We start from the raw sequence: 18675 nt of genomic DNA, 5'->3' as shown, positions 1-18675 counted from the left end.
TGAGCCGATGATGCCATCCAACCATCTCATCCTATTGACAATGCCAGCCCTGCAGCCCCCACGGAAACGAGCATTTACCAGAGCAGGCACTGCAGGGAAGAGGGAGTTCCTAGCGCTGGGGCCCACCCCCAGGCTGGCTCCCCCTGCCCTCCGGAGCCCTTGCTCCCGTGACTGATCCCTCACCCACCCTTTGCAACAGAAGACCCGTCCTGAGGGAACCACAGGGACACGGGGCAGCGACCCAGTCACACCACCTCTGGCCGGGCAGTGGAACCCCCCAGGCTCCTTCTCGACTTGGGTCACATCCCGGACCCTCCTGTCTTGCTAACGGGCAGCGGCCAGCACCTCACGTGACCACTGCCCCCCAGAGCCAGCACCCGTGGCCCAGGAGGAAGCCGGGCCCTGTGTCCTCGAGGGGGAAATCTGACCAGCCTGCTGGTCTGGGGGCCTGCCCTGGGCCCCACAGCCCAGGAACGTCCCATCACAGCTCTCATCTGCTGTTCGGTCACTGGGGACTCGTGGGGCTCCCCACTCATCAGGGGCTTGTCAGAGACCCAGCACAGGGGCACCCCGAAGGGGCTGAGAGGAGTTTCAACGATGGAGCAGACAAATGCCTAAAGTCTCAGAGGAAGGCACGTAAGCTCTCCTGTCCACAGACATCACTGGGAAAGGATGCTAAGCATGGCGAACGCCCTGGATTGGAGGCAGATGTCCGCTCTGGCACCTGCCAGCTGTGTTGGGCTCACGGGGGGTCACCTGTCTGGCCGGACTGATGGACAGGCCAGCGGAGACAAGGAGGGGAGACGGAGTGACACAGGGAGCCGCCCAGGGCCGGGCCTGGAATCTATCCACCTCTACCCCGTGCCATGGGCTCCTCTCCCGACCGCTGGAAAAGACCCAGGGAGCAGAAAGGTTCTACTCATGCGCGGATCCTGAGTCTGTGCTCTCATTGCTCTCCTGCTGGGGCGCCTCTGATATTTCCCATCCGCCCCAAAGGGCAGGTGGCAGAATTCCCCAGGCCTCTGGGGGAAGCCAAGGGGGTCTGGGCAGAAGGAAAGGAGAACAGTCAGGCCACGACCAGGGTCTTGCCCTGTCCTGTCCTGAAGCAAGCCTCGTCTTGCCCCTTCTCTATGCCTCAGTCTCCCCATCTGTGCAACAAGGAACAGGAATTAGACCAGGGGGTCAGAAACCCAAACACCAAGGGGGTGGCAGCTGGAACTCAGCGCCCCCCCCCCGCCCCCCAATGCTGCCACGAGGCCAAACGGGCCCGGGGTTGCCACGACTTTGGGTTTTGTAGAGCAAAGCCAGAAGTCTGGATTTTTACGGGCCATCACCTCGTTTTTCAATGTTTGTAAAACGTCCTCCTAGCCAAAGGAAACAAGACTCCGGCCAGAATCGGCCCACAAGGCCAGCACACTGCAGCTTCTCCCCCGTCCCTCCTGTCCCGAGCCTTGTGATCCGTCGCACAGGAGACGGTGGGGTACCCCGAGTCCAGGAGCCCACCCCCGAGCGGCCCTCCCGCTCTCGCCTCCTCCTCCACCCCGGGGGATGGGGTGTGGATTCCATCGGGGCGCCCACTTACATCTGCACGTGCGGCGGCTGGAAGCGGCCCTGGTTGATGTTGTAGAAGGTGAAGGCCTGGGTGGGGTTGGAGCTGTACTCGTCCACCTCGACGATGAGCCGGCTGTGCTGGTGCCTCCGGGCGGCCATCACGTGGGACTGCGAGAAGGCCATGCCCAGGCCGCAGGGCAGGAGGGCCAGGGCCTCTGCCTTCAGGACGCCGGGGTCCCACCTAGCGCGCCACATGGACCTCCGCGGGCCCCGCGGGCATCTCCCGCCGCCCGGCCCCGAGCCAGACCTGGGAACAGACTGAGGAGATGGAGCAGAACCAGGCGACAGTTAATCTGTTTGGGATTTGCTTTATTTAATGTCAGATGAAGATTTAGAAAGAGGGAGAGGGCGGGGGAAAGGGAAAAAAAAAAACCCACAGTCGTACAGCTCAAAAACTCATTACAAATCTTTCCAACTCAGCAGTTTGATGAATATACTTTGGTAAAAAGAAAAGGGAAGGGAGGGAGGGGACCAAAAAAAAAAAACACCACACCACCATGGACAAACGCACGCATGGTCCAACATGTTTAAATACTTCAGACTTTTTTTCTGCCTTCAACAAACCAACCCCCCCATTCCCCCCTTCCCCACCCCACCCCCGCCCACCCCCACCGCTCCGCCACCCCCCAGAGCCCATAGGGTGACCATGAGATGCAGAAGACAATGGCCGGTATTCTGGAAACAGGTAAGGTAAGTTTTACTTTTCAGGATTGGGGAATAAGAAGGAATCCCCTCCAACCCCGCCCCCTCCCCACAGACCTCCCCCCACCCAAGCATACACACTCTCCCACACAGACCCACACGCGCACCCCTGCAAGCCCAAGCAGGTGAAGACAGCGCGGGCACAAATTCCTTCATCAACAACCATTTCGCCTAAAGATCTTTTAGCAGCGCCTGGAGAAGGGATTTTCCCAGAAAGGTTGCCATATACCAGCTCAACTCAGGGGGTGGCCATTGGGGTGTGGGGTAGGGAAGCGGAAGCCCTACTTAAAAAAAACAAAACCTTCTCAAAAGCTTTGTAAGGATCTCAGGAATTTCACTGTGCCCAGTCAAACCTTGAATCCACTCATAATCACAGCTCACAAATGCTATATATATTTTTTTCATTTCGTTCATTGGAAAGTGCAGTTTGTATTTTAGTTGCTGGATGAAACTGTCCCTTTTTGATTCCAGCTCAGCTATGTGGAATCCTGGATACGATTCCATCCCACTCTGATACACAGACTTGCCACGACAGCCGCGGCTTCTTAACTAAGATCATCTTTTTTTTTTTTTTTTTTCTTGCTCTTTTCCATAATTTTTTTTTAACTATGTAAATAGGAAACGCTCCAAAGATTTGTTTTGTTTCAGGTTTTGGTCATTAAGACCCTCTGACGATTGCATTTGTGCCACATTTAACCAAGGAGAAAATAACATCATTTAAACTATTCTTGGACAGTCAGATCCCAGTCACGTTAAACGAAGAAAAATCCTCTTTGCACGTGGAAGAAGAATAGACACAGTCAGAAAATAAACTAGGTTAGGAAAATGACAAAAATTAAAGACTGGAGAACATTTTAATTAGGTGCAAAGGAGAAGTGGTTATTAATTTTTTTAACTCTCAACAAGCATGCTCATACAGAGTGCAATAAATAGGAATATCCTTCTCTTCTCCCCTCACTCCCTCTTCCCCCCCTCCCAAATACATCCTGATTCAGAATACACACCCCTCTTATCCACTTGGGAAGATCAGGGGAAAAAATCAGCCTCTTCTCTCCAGAAGACGACTTGCTCCTGTTCCCCGTCCCGTTCTTTGTTTCTAAGCAAGTCAGCTCTCTTACTGCGGGCTGTGTGGCTGGCCTCCTGGCTGAGTGAGTCCAGGCATCCAGGCCTCTGGCCTGTTACCATCCTGTTATCCCTGGGAGAGGCCTTGGGGCAGCAAACACTGAGGTACAGGCTCCATCAGCCCAGGTCTGAAGAATCTGAGTCCCCACCTTGTGCTGAGCTGCTGGGTTGACCTTGAAGTGTTAAGTTGCTCAGTCAAGTCCGACTCTTTGCGACCCAATGGAATGTAGCCTGTCAGGCTCTTCTGTCCATAAAATTCTCCAGGCAAGAATACTGGAGTGGGTAGCCATTCCCTTCTCCAAGGGATCAAACCCTGGTCTCCTGCATTGCAGGCAGATTCTTTATCCTCTGAGCCACCAGGGTGTGATCTCAAGCCAACTTCCTAATCTAAGTCTCAGCTTCCTCTTCTGGAAAGTGGATTTGATAACAGTAACATCACCTCCCAGAGCAGCTATATGAGGTAAATGAACAGGAATTCTGAGCACAGGTACCAAGTTCCTAGCTAATATTCTCAGGTACCATTACAATCACAGGGGCTTCCCTGGCGGCTCAGTCGGTAAAAAATCTGCCTGCAATGCAGGAGACTGCCTGCAGTGCAGGAGGCCCGAGTTTGATCCCTGGGTCGGGAGGATCCCCTGGAGGAGGAAACGGCAACCCACTCCAGTATTCTTGCCTGGGAAATCCCACGGACAGAGGAGCCCAGTGGGCTACAGCCCATGGGGTTGCAAGAGTCGGACAGGACTCAGTGACTAAACCACCACATCACACGTCACACTATTCAGCTCAACTGGAGACCTGTGTGCAGAAGGCCCGCTGTGGGCAGGTGCTGCCCAGGCACTGGGGTGCCCGTGGTCCAAGGGCATTCAATACAAGCAAAGCAGACAGCACAAGCAGCCTTGAAGAACCTCAGTTTTCTCAGATGCAAGCTGACCACATCAAGGTCCTGCTTGAAATCCTCTCCCTGGCTCCAGTGATGAGCACCCAAGACCAGTGGGCCCTAACCACGCTCCAGCTACACAGGTCTGCGCCCAGCGGGCTCTAGTGCTGCCCAGATGCCTCCAGCTAAGGAGTGCTGTGCTCAAAGCACACACTTCAAATCCTCTCAGGGGGCCTTCTCTAAGGTCACCACCTACCTATGACATAGATACTCTGGTTTCTCCCATTTTGCAGATGAGAACAGTGAGTCACAGAGAAGTGAAGTCTCTTGCCAAGTCCAGCGTGGAGAGAGAGAAGGTGATGCTGAGATCTGGATGCAGGCAGCTTGGACCACCTCTGTACTCCTCCCCAGCTGGCTAACCTCACCCTTCACCCCTCCACAAGGCCAGTATTTCCCCCAGAGAAGCCTTGATCAGGGGTCTTTGTCCCAGGGTCCCATGAACGGCCTGCATGTGCCCTGGGGGCTGAGCCTGGGTCTCACTCCAGTGCTCATCCCCTGGTACCTCCGACACAGCCCCCACAGCTCTGCGACCCTGAGCAAGGGGCTTCACCTGCCAGAGGCTCTGTTTCCTTGTCCACGAAATGGAAGAGAAAAAGAGTAGCCAGCATCAGACAGTCATGAGGATTAAATGAGGTGACATGTGTAAACGGCTGATCACAGAGCCCGGTGCCTAGTAAACGCTCAAAAACGTTGTTAGTGTTGGTTTTATCATCACCATCCTCATCAGCCCAGGGCTCATCACAGATGATTCATAAATATTGAATTGGTGGATGTGCGGATGGAGGGATGGAGGGAAGGATGGAGAAATGGAGGGAAGGATGATGGAGAGATGCAGAGATGAAGGCAGAGATGAAGGGAGGGGTGCAGGGATCAGGCCCTCACCCGTCCCCCTGCCCCCAGGGAGCAGGTGGGTGCCTGCATGCCCTGCGGCCAGCCACAGTGGGGGAGGACACTCAGCACCAGGGGACTCAGCCAGGAAAGGCAGGCAGCACAGCGTCCCGGGAGGCACTCCGCAGTGAAACGCTGCATTTCACATAAAGGGGGTTTGCAATGGGCCCTGCTCAGAGAAATCAGGGAAACTGGGAACGCAGAGCTTTCTTTTAATACCCATTTAATATTTATGGAGCCGCAGCAGCATCAGCCACCGTGCAGAGAACACAGCCGATCCACGGGACGGGAACGCAATTCCCCAGCAAATGGCTGTGAGCTTGGGAAGCATTCACACCTGGTCCACAAAAGCGCACCGCGTGCAGGCAACACACGTGGAGGATGCTGGGACAGAGACCACCCGGGCTTCCGTCCCAGATCTCTGGCCAGTGGAGGCCAGAGATGTGACCTTGAGCAAGTCATACACCCAGGCCAGGCCACAGGGGCCTCCTCCATGCCAGGGAGCAGGAAGGAAGCGGGACCACAAAGAAGAGGGTGGAACAGGCTGGTTAATGCCTTTGCATCCGTGCATGCTCAGTCGCTTCAACCGTGTCTGCCTCTTTGAGACCCCGTGGATGGGATTCTCCAGGCAAGAACACTGGGGTGGGTTGCCATGTCCTCCTCCAGGGGAGCTTCCGAACTCAGGGATGGAACCCGCATCTCCTGTGTCTCCTGCATCCAGCAGAGTTCTTTACTGCTGAGCCATTAGCGAGGTCGCTCGGTCGTGTCCAACTCTTTTCAACCCCGTGGACTGTAGCCCACCAGGCTCCTCCGTCCATGGGATTTCCCAGGCTAGGGTACTGGAGTGGGTTGCCACTTCCTTCTCCAGGAGATCTTCCTGACCCAGGGATCGAACCCAGATCTCCCACATTGTAAGCAGACACTTTACCGTCTGAGCCACCAGGAAAGTCGCTGACCCATTGGGGAAGCCCAATTAGTGCCCTTCCTTATTCAACAAATGTTTGCCTTGGCCCTGCACACAGTCACCAGCCCAGATGCCACAAAGAGCAGTAAAAGAATCAACAGGGCACTGCCCTCGAGGAGGTGGGAGCAATAAAGCAAACCCCTCAGTAAACAGAAGAGATGCCCACAGACAACAGCAGGTACCAGCAGGGCAGGACAGGGTGATGGAGTAAGGGCTGCGGCAGAGGCGGGGAGAGGGCGGTGACTTTAAACTGATGATCAAGCAAGGCCGACTGAAGAGGCGACATCGTTCCTAAAATGAGTGCTGAGAGGGAGCCAGCCACGCCCAGAAACCTGGGGAAGAGAATCCAGGCATCGGGAACAGCAGGTGCAAAGGCCCTGAGGCAGAGGCAGCATTAATGAACTGTCTCACTGCATTATTATTGCTCTTGGCCCTGGTGCGCTTCTGCAACAGAGAAGGGCCCAGACTCTGAGGTCAGTACTGCTTAGCCGTGGGACCCTGGGCAATCCCTTACCCTCTCTGTGCTTCCGCTTCCTCACTAGCCCCGTCAGGAGGTAACAGAGGGGATGGCAGGGAAACTGTGCTGGCCCCTCCACAAAGGCCTGGTCAGTCCAGACTGGGAAAGCTGAAAAGCTCTCGAAATGTCTGGGTTGAAAAATTCCTCCATTTTTTTTAGGGATTGCTTTTCAAAAGCCTTATTCTCTTACAAGGCAGTTTCTCTTTCTGTTTTCCCTCAAAGGAATTTATTTGTTGGCGCCCTGAGTCAAGTCAGGCCGGGAGAAGTCCGGGCGCCGGCCAAGGTACCAGGTGGTGAGGAGGCATTAGGACCTACAGCACTGGAAGCTCACAGCCAGGAAAGAGGCCAAGCCAGGCGCCCCCTCCCGCGGCCGCCCCACAACCTGCCTGCCCTCCGTGGTGCGTCAGCAAGCCCACACACCACACCAGCCTCCAGAAACAAGGGCCCAGGAGGCACCCTGACCGCGCCATTCCCTCCCACACACTAGAGCTCGTCAGGAGCATCCTGCTGCCCTGAGGGGAAGTCCGGCCCTCAGATCAGCCAGAGCCCCATTCAGGCCCACAGACCAGCCAGGACCCCACGCCGACCCCTCAGACCAGCCCAGAACCCCACACCGACCCTCAGACCAACCCAGGACCCCACGCCAGCCCCTCAGACCAGCTCAGGAGCCCACTCAGCCCCTCAGACCAGCCCAGGACCCCACGCCGGCCCCTCAGACCAGCTCAGGAGCCCACTCAGCCCCTCAGACCAGCCCAGAACCCCACACCGGCCCCTCAGACCAGACCAGGAGCCCACTCAGCCCCTCAGACCAGCCCAGGACCCCACACCGGCCCCTCACACCAGTCCAGGAGCTCACTCAGCCCCTCAGACCAGCTCAGGAGCCCCCGCTGGCCCCTCAGACCAGCCCAGGAGCCCACTCAGCCCCTCAGACCAGCCCAGGAGCACATTCAGCCCCTCAGACCAGCCCAGAAGCCCACTCAGCCCCTCAGACTAGCCCAGGAGCCCACTCAGCCCCTCAGACCAGCCCAGGAGCCCACACTGGCCCTCAGATAAGCCAGGACCCCATGCCGACCCCAGCCTCACCACTCGGGCCACAGTCTCCACTCCAGGTTTGCACACGGCAAGTCCCCACCTCAGAGCCTTCGCTCCTGCTCTTCCCTCTGCCTGGAAGGCTCCAAGCACGACCCTCACCCCCACCCCGGGCACCACACCTGTCCCCTGGCTCAGGGCCTCGGGGAGATGTCGCCCGCCCCGGCCCCCAGCCTTCCCGGGCTTTCTCTCACCAAAGCTCCCAGATGAACGTTCTGAGTCTGAGGCTAGAAGCCAAAGGATAAAACAATACCCGAGCAAATGAACCAGTGAGAGAAACCACAGCCCTTGGGCCTCAGGTCCAGACTCCAGAGCACCTCTCACCTCCTCAGATCCCAGGTTTTTCACCTGCAAACACGTGGATACCAGAATCGCCCTCCCAGAGCCACTGGCAGGAGTGCAGGGCATGGCGCCTGCAGAAGCACCTGCCAGAGAGCTGGCACACAGCAGGTGCCCCCCAAGCACCTCTTCCCCTCGGGTCAGAAAGTTCCAGCAAAGCCCAGGAGCTCCGCAAGGAGTTTCCCAGCATCAAGCAGAGATTTTCAGATACTCAGGGGGCTCCAGGCCCCCACCCGCCCACCCTGTGGCCGGGCGGGCCAGAGGTCAGTCCTTCCCTGGGTGATGCAATTGGACACGCCCAGTACCACCTGCCCCGTGACGAGTTTTCTAGGCAGACTTCACCACTCTCGTGTCCTGGGCACCACAGGACTCCAGCCAACTCTGAAACACACGCTGTCCTAACTCAGAGGGAAGATCCTATTCTGGGACCCAAATGACTCAGATGGGAAACTGACCCTTGAAGGGCTTGGGACCCAGCAGGAGGAGCTGGACAGATCAACGGGGCAACTCAGACCCTAGAGGGGAGGAGGCTCGGGGGCCCCGAGAAGGCCCCTACCTACACCTACCAGCATGTGCCAAAGGCCCAAAAACAGAGCATCTTAACAGCAGGTGGACTTTCTGCAAAGGAGAGGCCTGAGTGCTCCCAGTAGCCCAAATCTGCCCAGCGGGCCTGAGAGGGAATCTACGCGCCACTGCGCTGCCAGGGCCGCCAATCGGCAGCCCCAAGACAGCTTCCTTTTTCCACTAGGCTTGAGCAGCACTTCCACAGGCTCCTCAGGGCCAGGACGGGCCCGGGACAGTCTCAGCTCACATCTGCTGTCCCGTCAGTCATTATGACCAGCATCCTCTCCGGCTCTCAAAAGTGTCCCTATTTCAACAGCTGAAAATGTCATGAAGGGTAAAGGTCACTGTAATCAAAGCCAACCTGAGGCTGTTAAGGGGACCAACATCTGTCTCTCTCCAGCATTAGCATGTTTGGAGTGGCTCAGAGGTACAGAACCGGCCTGCCAATGCAGGAGACGCGGGTTCGATCCTTGGTCCAGGAGGATCCCCTGGAGGAGGAAATAAATGACAACTCACTCCAGTATTCTTGCCTGGGAAATCCCATGAACAGAGGAGCCTGGAGGGCTACAGTCCGTGGGGTCTCAAGGAGTTGGACACGACTTGGCGATTGAAGAACAAGAAAGCTGTAACTGTGAGGCCAGGGCAATGTTATATTGTCCTGAATCCCAAATTCAGAGGACAATCAATGACCGCACAGGAGAGACTACCCATTAAACAGGAGACGCCCCTGAGAAACACCTGCCCAGAGAGACTGCACTGCAGCAGCGTTCCGACAAAGCCCAACACCTGGAAAACTTCTGCAGGATCCCAACACCGTCTTCGCTCCCACACCTCTCTTCCCTGGACCTTGAGTTGGGGGGGTAGCTGGCAGCCCCCACCCCGCCAAGGGGGCAGCCCAGTAAGCAGACGATTGGATCCGGCCGCTCACCCAGAGCGATGCTGAGAGAAAGGCAGCTCAGCCAAAGGCACTGACGCTTTAGTTGAGAGCTTAGTAGCAAGGTGGTGAAATGTCACAGAAAATCCACGCTACCACGTCCTAAGTCTTGGCTCCCACCCCAAGCAAAATGCAGGGGAAATCGAATCTAACAGAAGAGTATTAATACCAAAGTGGGGGTTTGGGAATGAGTCTCTTACAGGCCATGCTTCCACACGAGCTCAAAAAAATCACTTTTAAACTGATTTTCCCCCCTTGTTTTGTTCGTGCCAGCAAATATGCAGTCGATTAGTCAGTAGTTGAAAATATCAGAAAAGGTAAAAACAAAAGCACCGCAAGAACTCGAAGGAAAAGAAAAGGAACAGACAGCCCAGTTGGAAAAAAAAAATTCAGACCTAATCCCCTGATATCCCGAAAATAAAGCTCTTATATTTGACCTCCTCCTTCTTCATCAACTGTGGATTCCAAGGGGGTTGGGGAATGCTGGCCTGCAGCTGATATTAGCAGCCACGTTGAATAAGTTGATGAGCTAAGTCGATGAAGGAATCCACAAATACTATGAAAATTAGATAGACCATATTCCTTGAAAAAGGATCAACCACAAGTGACTTTAAAGCATTTACCACTTTCAAACCTTTTAGCTGGGCCTGTTTTGAATTATGACTACACGATTTTAAATTACACTTTCTAATTCCTCGCCGCCCCCCACCCCAGCAGCCGCTGCCACTTCATTTTCCAATTATGTACTTTTATTTCAGAATGATGAAGAGAGCTACTTACTGGATCATGTCCTGTCTGCCACAAATAGCTGCTCACTTATTCCTTGAACCTTAGACAGGAAGACAGTCAGTTCACCCGGCTGGTCTTCAAATTCGGAATATCCTCCATTCCCATAGCACCCAACGAGGCCCGAGAAGCAAAGAAACCCTCAAAGCTCGGGTTGAGAAATAATGTTTGTAAACCACTGCTCCACTCCATAAATTATTATAATTCTTGGTGCTTTCTATATCCATCTAGCCGATCAGCAATCACATAAATAACGGTGAATGGACTGATTTTTCTTCTGCAAAGTGCTATGTCCTAGTTTTCGAAATAAAGCATTTGGAGATTCGCGAGTCTGTGGGGTTGAGGCGGGATGCTGCTCAGATTCGTTTCAAACGTGCACGCAGACATACCCACACACAAAAGGAAATAAGAGGTACGCGTGAAAAAAACAGGATTCTGCGTCCCCTTCCCATGTATCCATCAAGTCATACTCCATATTCCTGGGGGTGTGGGACACACACGGTGGCGGGGAGGGGAGGCAGCAGGGTGGTCCTGGGTGTTGGCGTTCACATACGATTTGCAAAGAAAGTAAACGTGGATTTACAGTTCTCGTGGAAATCTATTAAACAGATGTCACTGAAGCATAATCAAATCGGCACTATGGTAATTCTACACTTAAGTCAGAGATTGGGGTTTTGCCATTTTTATGATCAGTTTAAGTGCTTTTTTTTTTGTGATCATGCAGGAATCTGCAATTAAGGATGAAACCTCCAAAAGTATGATCAATTAACGAATGTGTCTGAATGACAAACTTAACAAAAGCAAAACTCCTTCTCTATGTGTCCCCCACCCCCACCACACATACGCCCCTTTGTGCAGGGAGCCTAGGGTGGGGGAGGGACCGGCTGCCTTTTCCATGAGCACCGCAATCCCAAAGCGCTTCGTTGGGAAGGGGGAGAGGCAGGGTGCGGGAAAGAGCTCACGCTTCTCAGGTAGCCAGTGCAATATATTTTGCAGCCTTGCAGGCTGCGGTACTGTCGGGAAATGCAGAAGAATGAAATGAAGGGGAAACGTGAATCAGGCATCATGTTCTCCCGAAAGTGATGAAATTAGCACGGGCGATGCCAAAAGTCTTTCCATGTGTGCTGAGCCTCACATCCTTGGAAGGAGGGGATGGAAATGTGAAGTCGTGCGATCCAAGCAAACTTTCAGGATTTGGGGTTGGGGTGGTGCAGAGAGGGCTCTGTTCAATTCTTGGTTCTGAACTCAACACATATCGCTGTCAACCAGAGGGGTGACTTTTTGTTTCGGCAGCTGCATCTGCCTCTGATGTACAACCAAGGTCTGACGTCAAGCTGGCCCAGTTCACATCCAAGAAGAAACCCCAAATGGTAATTCACAGAATGGTATGGAAAGACCAAAGGACATCTCGAGCCACCACCTGAGTTCAAAATTAAAATATATAATCCCAATTTGCTAAGACTGTCTTTCATGAGATTGGCCTGCTCTTATCAGTCACAGATACTTTAAATGGAAATAAAGCATATTGGAGTCTTATCTCATTTGGGGGTGGGGGTCAAAATAAAGTCTCTGTTTTGGCAGCAGAATAACCAGGTCACCAGGGAAAACCACAGCAAATGAAATTAATCAAGAAATTATATATACCTTCTCTCCAACACGGGTTGCTTTTGTTTTTTTACAATTTTGTCACTTCTTCAGCTCCAAGTCACACAACGTCAGTGGCAGTCTGGAGAGGATGCTTGCTAGCTGGTGGTCTCATTCCACCTGGGGGACATCGACACCCCAGGAAACATGGTCGCAGGGAAGAACTGCCTTCAGGGTGACCTAGCACAGTCTTGGCGGTTCTCACTATGGGACACATTCCCTTCACCCCCGTCTCTTCCCTGCCCACCAAGTGTTTGGCACAACTGATCCTAGAGGGTAAGACGTCTAGCTGGAAGGAAGACCCCAGGACAGCCTGTCTCTCATCCGAGATTCCACTGTGATCAGCAGGCACAGATCAAGCCTGAGATTCCATTCCCGGGCTCCTACACCTGGGGTGTCCCTCTCCCCAGGACCCCTCACTCCAGAGGCGCAGGCAGACAAAGGTAGACAACACTTGCTGAATGGAGAGATCTCAGAGAGAAGAATGAAAAAGGGGGGATGCTAGAAAAGGCCCCTTCTCTGTTCCTGGAGAGGGAGGGGTGATGGAAGCGACATGTCGCGTTGTCACACTGAAGATTTTTGACAGACAATTCAGCAATAACGCAGAAATTCCACCCGAACGGCAGCTCGCCGCGGAAACTTGAAAGGCATTAACTAACCTCCACTAATTGCGTGTTTTTCTGTGCATAATATTTACTTGTTAAAAGTCGTTGCCTGGCCGATTAATTTCCTCTGCCCTGCTATTTGTGATTGGTTCACGGGCCTGAAATTGGAAAAATGAAATCATTTTGATAGATTAAAAGATGACTGCACTGTGGGGAGGGTTTTGTTTTCTCCACTAGTCCGGAACCTGCACCCAGAATGTTGGTTTTTCTCCTAGAGCGCTACTCTTCGGTGAAATCCTGCTACCATCCTTAATTCTTCAAACAAGTGCAGAGAGATGTGTCCTGTGTGAGATGTGTCCTGAGAGAGATGTGTCCTTGCAGGTGAGAGTCTGCAAGGGAATGCAGCAAGTTCAAGGGAAAACAAATGAATTTAAATTGCTTTCATCGGATGAAGATTTAATCGTCTCACCGGTGGACTGGGAAATTTTTAAAAAGCAGGCTTTTCTTGAATGGTTACTTTGAGTGTCAGCGCAGTCCTGACACAGTTAGGGTCTTAACAGAACGACCCTAAAGCCCTAGTCTCGTACCTCTACTCAGACCCCTTTGTCCATAAACACAGCCTACAGGGTTAGGGTGTATGTGGATGATTTTAAGTGTTCATATGGCAACTGTATCCGAGATATGACATCCCTCGGGTAGGTGACAGAATCTGAGCCTACCCACATCAACATCATAGGGATCTACTTCAATCCAGGTCTTCGGAAATTCCTAGGGCTGAGAAATAAATAGGAAGGCAGCCCCACGTTGAACCACTTCCAAAGACACGATTAAACCACTGTGACTGGATTATCGCCTTTTGACTAGCCATCAGCCAATTAATGGACCTCCACGGAGTGAGCACTCAAATAGATGTAACCATTTCGCAGAAACCCATCCTAAGGAAAAAGGTTTTACAAGTGTTATGGGGCTGCCACTCGGAAAGCCAATTTGCAAGGAGCCGGGCATCATGAAGCACAGTTTATTATGCACGACTCTCACACCACGGTCCCCACGGACACTGTGCCCGGCTCCAGAATGCCTCCCGATCCCCACCAGCTGGCTCAACAGCCCCAGCGTACTGCCCACCACCAGAGGCCTGCCTCAGCCCAGCCAAATCCACCAGCCCCTCCCCAAACAGCCTCCCAGTACATTAGTTCCCATGGGTGGAAGCCCGGCTTCCAACTTGAATGTGGCAGTCAGCCGGTGGCCTCTCCGACATCCCCCAAGCATTTTAGGCAATGTGACAAATTATTCGTGTAGTTGGTGCATTTTTCTGTTGTTGCAAATACCAGCCAGGGTATGGACGATGGTAGTGTCAAACCCCCAGCCCCCAGCCTGGCTGAGCCCTGCTAACAAGTCTCCCACCACCATTCAAGTCCTGCGGAGCCAGCTCACCATTCACCAACCAACCCACTTTTGTTCCCGGGTTTAATTTCATAATTGTTTGCCACTTAACACACTCTCCTCTGGCCCATTCAATAGGGGTCTTAGAATCGGAGAGGGAGAGGCAACCAAGCCCCGAAGGGATGGGAGAAGCTCAGCCCCCAGCACCCGGGCAAAGACTTCCCAGAGAGGACAGCTAAGTGGCCTTGGGGGCCAGTTTCAGAGTGGGGCCTCCTGATTCCAGCCCAGGCTCCCAGCCCCAGTGGGGATGCGATGGAGGAAAGGGGGGTGTCTAGGACCCGAAGCCTGGACACAACAGACTCCTGGACACATCAGCTCTCAGCCCGACCCTCTTCTGTTTCCACCGGGTCAAGGGAGACTGGCGTGAGAATTCACCTTCTTGTAACAAGTACCAGAAGAAACACACAAGAGGCAGAACTGCTGCTTAGCCTGAGCAGCCCCTGAAATATTGCCTGCGAGGGCTGGAACCTGCCTGGGTAGCCACGGAATCCCTTGCGACCGGCACAGAGCAGACAGTAATAAACATGTGCGGAATGAGTGAGTGGATGAGTGGATGGATGGGTGGATGGCTGGGTGGGTGGATGGATGGATGAAGTTTCCAGCAATGCCGAGCCAAAGTGGCCACTGGATCAGCATCAGTCCCCGCCTCCTGCGCCCCTCAAGTACCAGCAGGGGCTTCGCTGCACACAGTAGGCTCTCAGCGTCGAGGGGCTGCTATTGTTATGACCATCCTTATCACTTGCACCCCACCAATGCGCTTCTTCCACCAGCAACTCCGCCAGCAGCCAGCAGCTACCCGCAAGCCGGGGAAAAGTTTCGCTGACCCCTCGGCCCCAGTCGAAGTCCAGCGCTCCGGCCGAGCCCCTCCCCGCGGCACCCGCTCGGCCCACGGGGCAGCGGGGCTGCGGGGCCAGGGCGCCAGCACCCGGCGAAGGAAGCCGAAGTAACTTTGCGGGCGCCCCTGCGCCGCGCCGCGGGCGTCACCCCGCGCCCGGAGAGGGTCCTGGCCGCGCCCCCCGCCCGGCCCTGCGTCCGCGCCCCGCGCCCCCCGCGCGCCCCCGGCCCGCGTCCCGCCCGCCCCCAGCCCTACCTGGCCCCGGGCTCCTCTTCGGCGGCCGCGGCGGCCGCGAGCAGCAGCGCGCACGGAGGGAGGCAGGGGCCCGGCTCCGGGGAGGGAGGCGCGCAGGGGCGGGGGCTCCTCCGGCGGCGGCCGCCTAGCCGCGCGTCCGAGGCAGCAAGTGGGAGCCAGACTCCTCCTTCGGGGGGCGGGGGGCTCCCCGCCGCCCGCTCCCTCGCCCGCCCGCCCGCCCGCCTGCCCGCCGCGCGCCTCCGAGCCTGCCCGGCTCCCCCGCCCGCCGCCGCCCTCCCCCTCTTCCTCCCCGCCTCCCCCCGCCCCGGCGCCGGGAGGGGCGCGATCGCGCCCTCGGTCCCCGGCCCCGCGCGCCCGCCCGCCGGGGCCCCCGCCGAGCCGGCCAGGCCTCGGCCCGCGGCCCCCGCCCGGGCCCGGCGCCGCATCCCGCCGCCCCAGGGGGAAGAGCGGGCCCGGGCGCGGCGAGGAGGAGGGGGCCCGCGCTGCGGAAAAGGGCCGGCGCGGCCCCGCCTCGCCCCGCGCCCCTCTCCGGCCCGCCCCCCGGCCCCCTGGCCCCGCAGCGCGCGGGGTGGGCGGGGAGCAGGGCGGGGGCGCGCTCACCTCCGGATCCGAGGCCGCCGCCGCGGGTACCGCGTGCTGGGGCGTGCGCGGCTCCTTCCGGGGCGCCGCGGCCCCCCGCCCCCGGCCCGGACCCTCTCCCAGGACCGCGAGGGTACCTCGCCCGGAACCCCTCCTGCCGGGCGTCTGCGAGTCCTCCTCCGCCCCCTTTTCCGAGAGATGTGGGCCCCCAGCCCCTAGGCTACGTAGGCCTGGCCCCCCTTCGGCGTCCTCATCTCTTCCCTCTGGGGGTCCCAGGTCCCCGACCCGGGGTACAATGGGTGGCCAGCGGAAAGCTAACCCAGAGTGGGCAAGTCATCAGGTCGGGATCTGAGGACCTGGCCCCTGGTTTGAAGAAGGCTCTGACTCATTGGGGAGAGAGGGGAGCAGCACCTGGCGGGCCCACCCTGGGGAGATGGACTGGCCCCTTATGACCTCTCACCCCTGCCATGGGTGGAGACTGGTGGCCACAGGGCGCAGGTCAGGCTGGGGCCTCCCAGACGGAGAGGTGAGGAGGAGAGGCCCATCTAAGGCACCTCGACAGAGGTTTGTGGGTCCCCCTCCCCTGGCACACTCGCATGACATTCTGCTTTCATCAGAGCTTCAGACACAATCCCCAAGGACAGGACACCCTGCTGGGGAGGGAGGCAGACAGGGGCAGGGCGGGTGAGGGAGGGGAAGTGGGAGCCGCTACCCAGTGGGGCTTCCTGGAGGTGGCCACCCCCCAGAGAAGTGGGTGTCATGGAAAGAAGGTATGGAAGAGGCATTCCAGGCAGGGCCTTGGCATATCTGAGATGACAGCTTCCTCAGAGCTGGGGAACGAGGAAGTGTGGGCAGGAGCGGGGAGGAGATGGAGCCAGAGCTGAAGGGCTTGGATGCCTGCCTAAGGGGGTAGGCTTTGTCACTGGGAGCCATAGAAGGTCTTTGAGTGGGAGCACCTGACCAGCTTTACCTTCTTAGAGTTTGCTCAGGCCAGCCTGGGCTTCCCAGGCTGTGCTAGAGGTGAAGAACCCGCCTGCCAAAGCAGGAGACATAAGAGACTCGGGTTCGATCCCTGGGTCGGGAAGATCCCCTGGAGGAGGAAATGGCAACCCACTCCAGTATTCTTGCCTGGAGAATCCCATGGACAGAGAAGCCTGGCGGGCTACGGTCCATGGGGTCCAACGAGCTGGATACGGCTGAAACGACTCAACATGCACAGGCAGCCCTGGAGAGGAGGGGAGAGGCTGGGACTGCAGAGGGAGGTGATGGAGGCCTGGGCTGGGGCCAGCTGAGGGGGGCCTGGGCTGCTCACCCCTCTCCTGTTCCCTTGTCTGTGGACCTCACTGCGCAGTATCTCTGGGGCAGAGAGTCTGGGCTGGAAACAGAAGATGAGCTGGGCAAGCGGGAGGGACAGGTGAAACATGCGGTGGGTGGGCACAGAGACAGCAGGCCACCCGGTCTCCTTCGGGGCCAGTCCTGGAAAGCAGGTCCCCCCCAGCGACCCACAAACCTCTGTTGAGGTGCCTTAGATGGGCCTCTCCTCCTCACCTCTCCGTCTGGGAGGCCCCAGCCTGACCTGCGCCCTGTGGCCACCAGTCTCCACCCATGGCAGGGGTGAGAGGTCATAAGGGGCCAGTCCATCTCCCCAGGGTGGGCCCGCCAGGTGCTGCTCCCCTCTCTCCCCAATGAGTCAGAGCCTTCTTCAAACCAGGGGCCAGGTCCTCAGATACCAACCTGATGACACCCCCTCACAATGGTGTTTCTCAGGCCTCCGAGGCCATGCTGACCTTTGCAGACGCCCAGCTTGAATAGGCCTGGCCCTCTGAGGGTTGGAGCCCCAAGGCAGGCCCTCCAGGCCAGGCGGAGAGGAGTGGGAGCGTCCCCTGGAAATTTAGGAAAGAGACCCCCGGGTAAAGCACAGGCCTGCTGTTGAGAACGTTTGATCTTTCCACTTTCAGCGCCACAGCTCAGGTGGCTAGAGCGCCCACTGGGTGTCTGTGTTGTCCTGGGAACTGTGTGTCTCCCAGGCCTGTGTTGGGGACCAAGGACGCAGGGGGTCTCCATGAAAGGCCAAAGGGGGGACACACCCAGAGACCACTCCGGACCCAATGTCGGCTTGTAAGGAGAGAGGCCCAGCCTGCGGGATGGTGCCAGCCCTCCTGGAAGAGGGCCTGGAACTGGGCCTGGGAGAAAGGGCAGAGTGTGGACAGGGGACAGGAGCCTGATAGGCGTTCCTGAGGGCACGGACAGCAGGGGCCAGGACGAGCAGGGCGGGGAGGGCAAGGAGACGCGGACCCCTGGGGCATTCCATAGGCTGGCCTTGAATGGCGTGCCCAGCAAGTCGTGGGTGCCCCCGAAGGCTTCTGAGCGAGAGGTTCCGTGTCGCAGCACCCAGGACAAGGCCAGTGTCGAGTGAGTGAGTGAATGAACAAGCAGGTGGAGAATGAGGTCTACTAACCTCAACTCCGCTTAGCACACAGAGCCTCCCGGCTCCCGCAGCCCAGCTGTCCGACTCTGCAGTGTGAAGGAGCATCCCAAACTCCGCCAGGCACATCTTCCTCCCCGCAGGGATGGAGGCTTCCCGAGCACAGTGCCTCCAGGAGTCCAGTGCACCTGCCTGGGAGACAGGACTTGGGCTCAGTAGCCCAACAGACTCCACCCGTTACCAGCCAAGGACAAAGGCTCAATTGGTTCATGACCTCGCAGAACGTGGGGGACGCGTGGCTGGGAATTGGTGGAGAATTTTGGGTCTGGGGGCGACAGCAGGGACATTCTGGTGACACTCATCCTCTAAGTTCAGCTTCCTCCCGTCCTCTGATCCCACCCGCCCTCCCCTCAGCTCCCAGACAGCGCCTCTTACC

General features: G+C 56.7%; 1 protein-coding gene across 1 annotated transcript in view; it reads right to left on the bottom strand.

Annotated features, from left to right (window-relative positions):
* The window catches only part of MPPED1 (metallophosphoesterase domain containing 1), an 83753-nt gene extending 68325 nt beyond the window's left edge, over nt 1-15428 (bottom strand). The window contains exons 1-2 of the mRNA XM_018048878.1: nt 15236-15428; nt 1583-1869 (exon numbers count right to left, since the gene is read on the bottom strand). Coding sequence (XP_017904367.1) covers nt 1583-1806 — 224 coding nt within the window. The 5' untranslated portion in view covers nt 1807-1869; nt 15236-15428. The remainder of the gene's footprint in view (nt 1-1582; nt 1870-15235) is intronic.

Source organism: Capra hircus, chromosome 5 (assembly GCF_001704415.2).
Source record: "Capra hircus breed San Clemente chromosome 5, ASM170441v1, whole genome shotgun sequence".
Classification (NCBI taxonomy): domain Eukaryota; kingdom Metazoa; phylum Chordata; class Mammalia; order Artiodactyla; family Bovidae; genus Capra; species Capra hircus.
The sequence above is the reverse complement of the archived record's forward strand: the minus strand, read 5'-3'. Positions and strand labels throughout refer to the sequence as shown.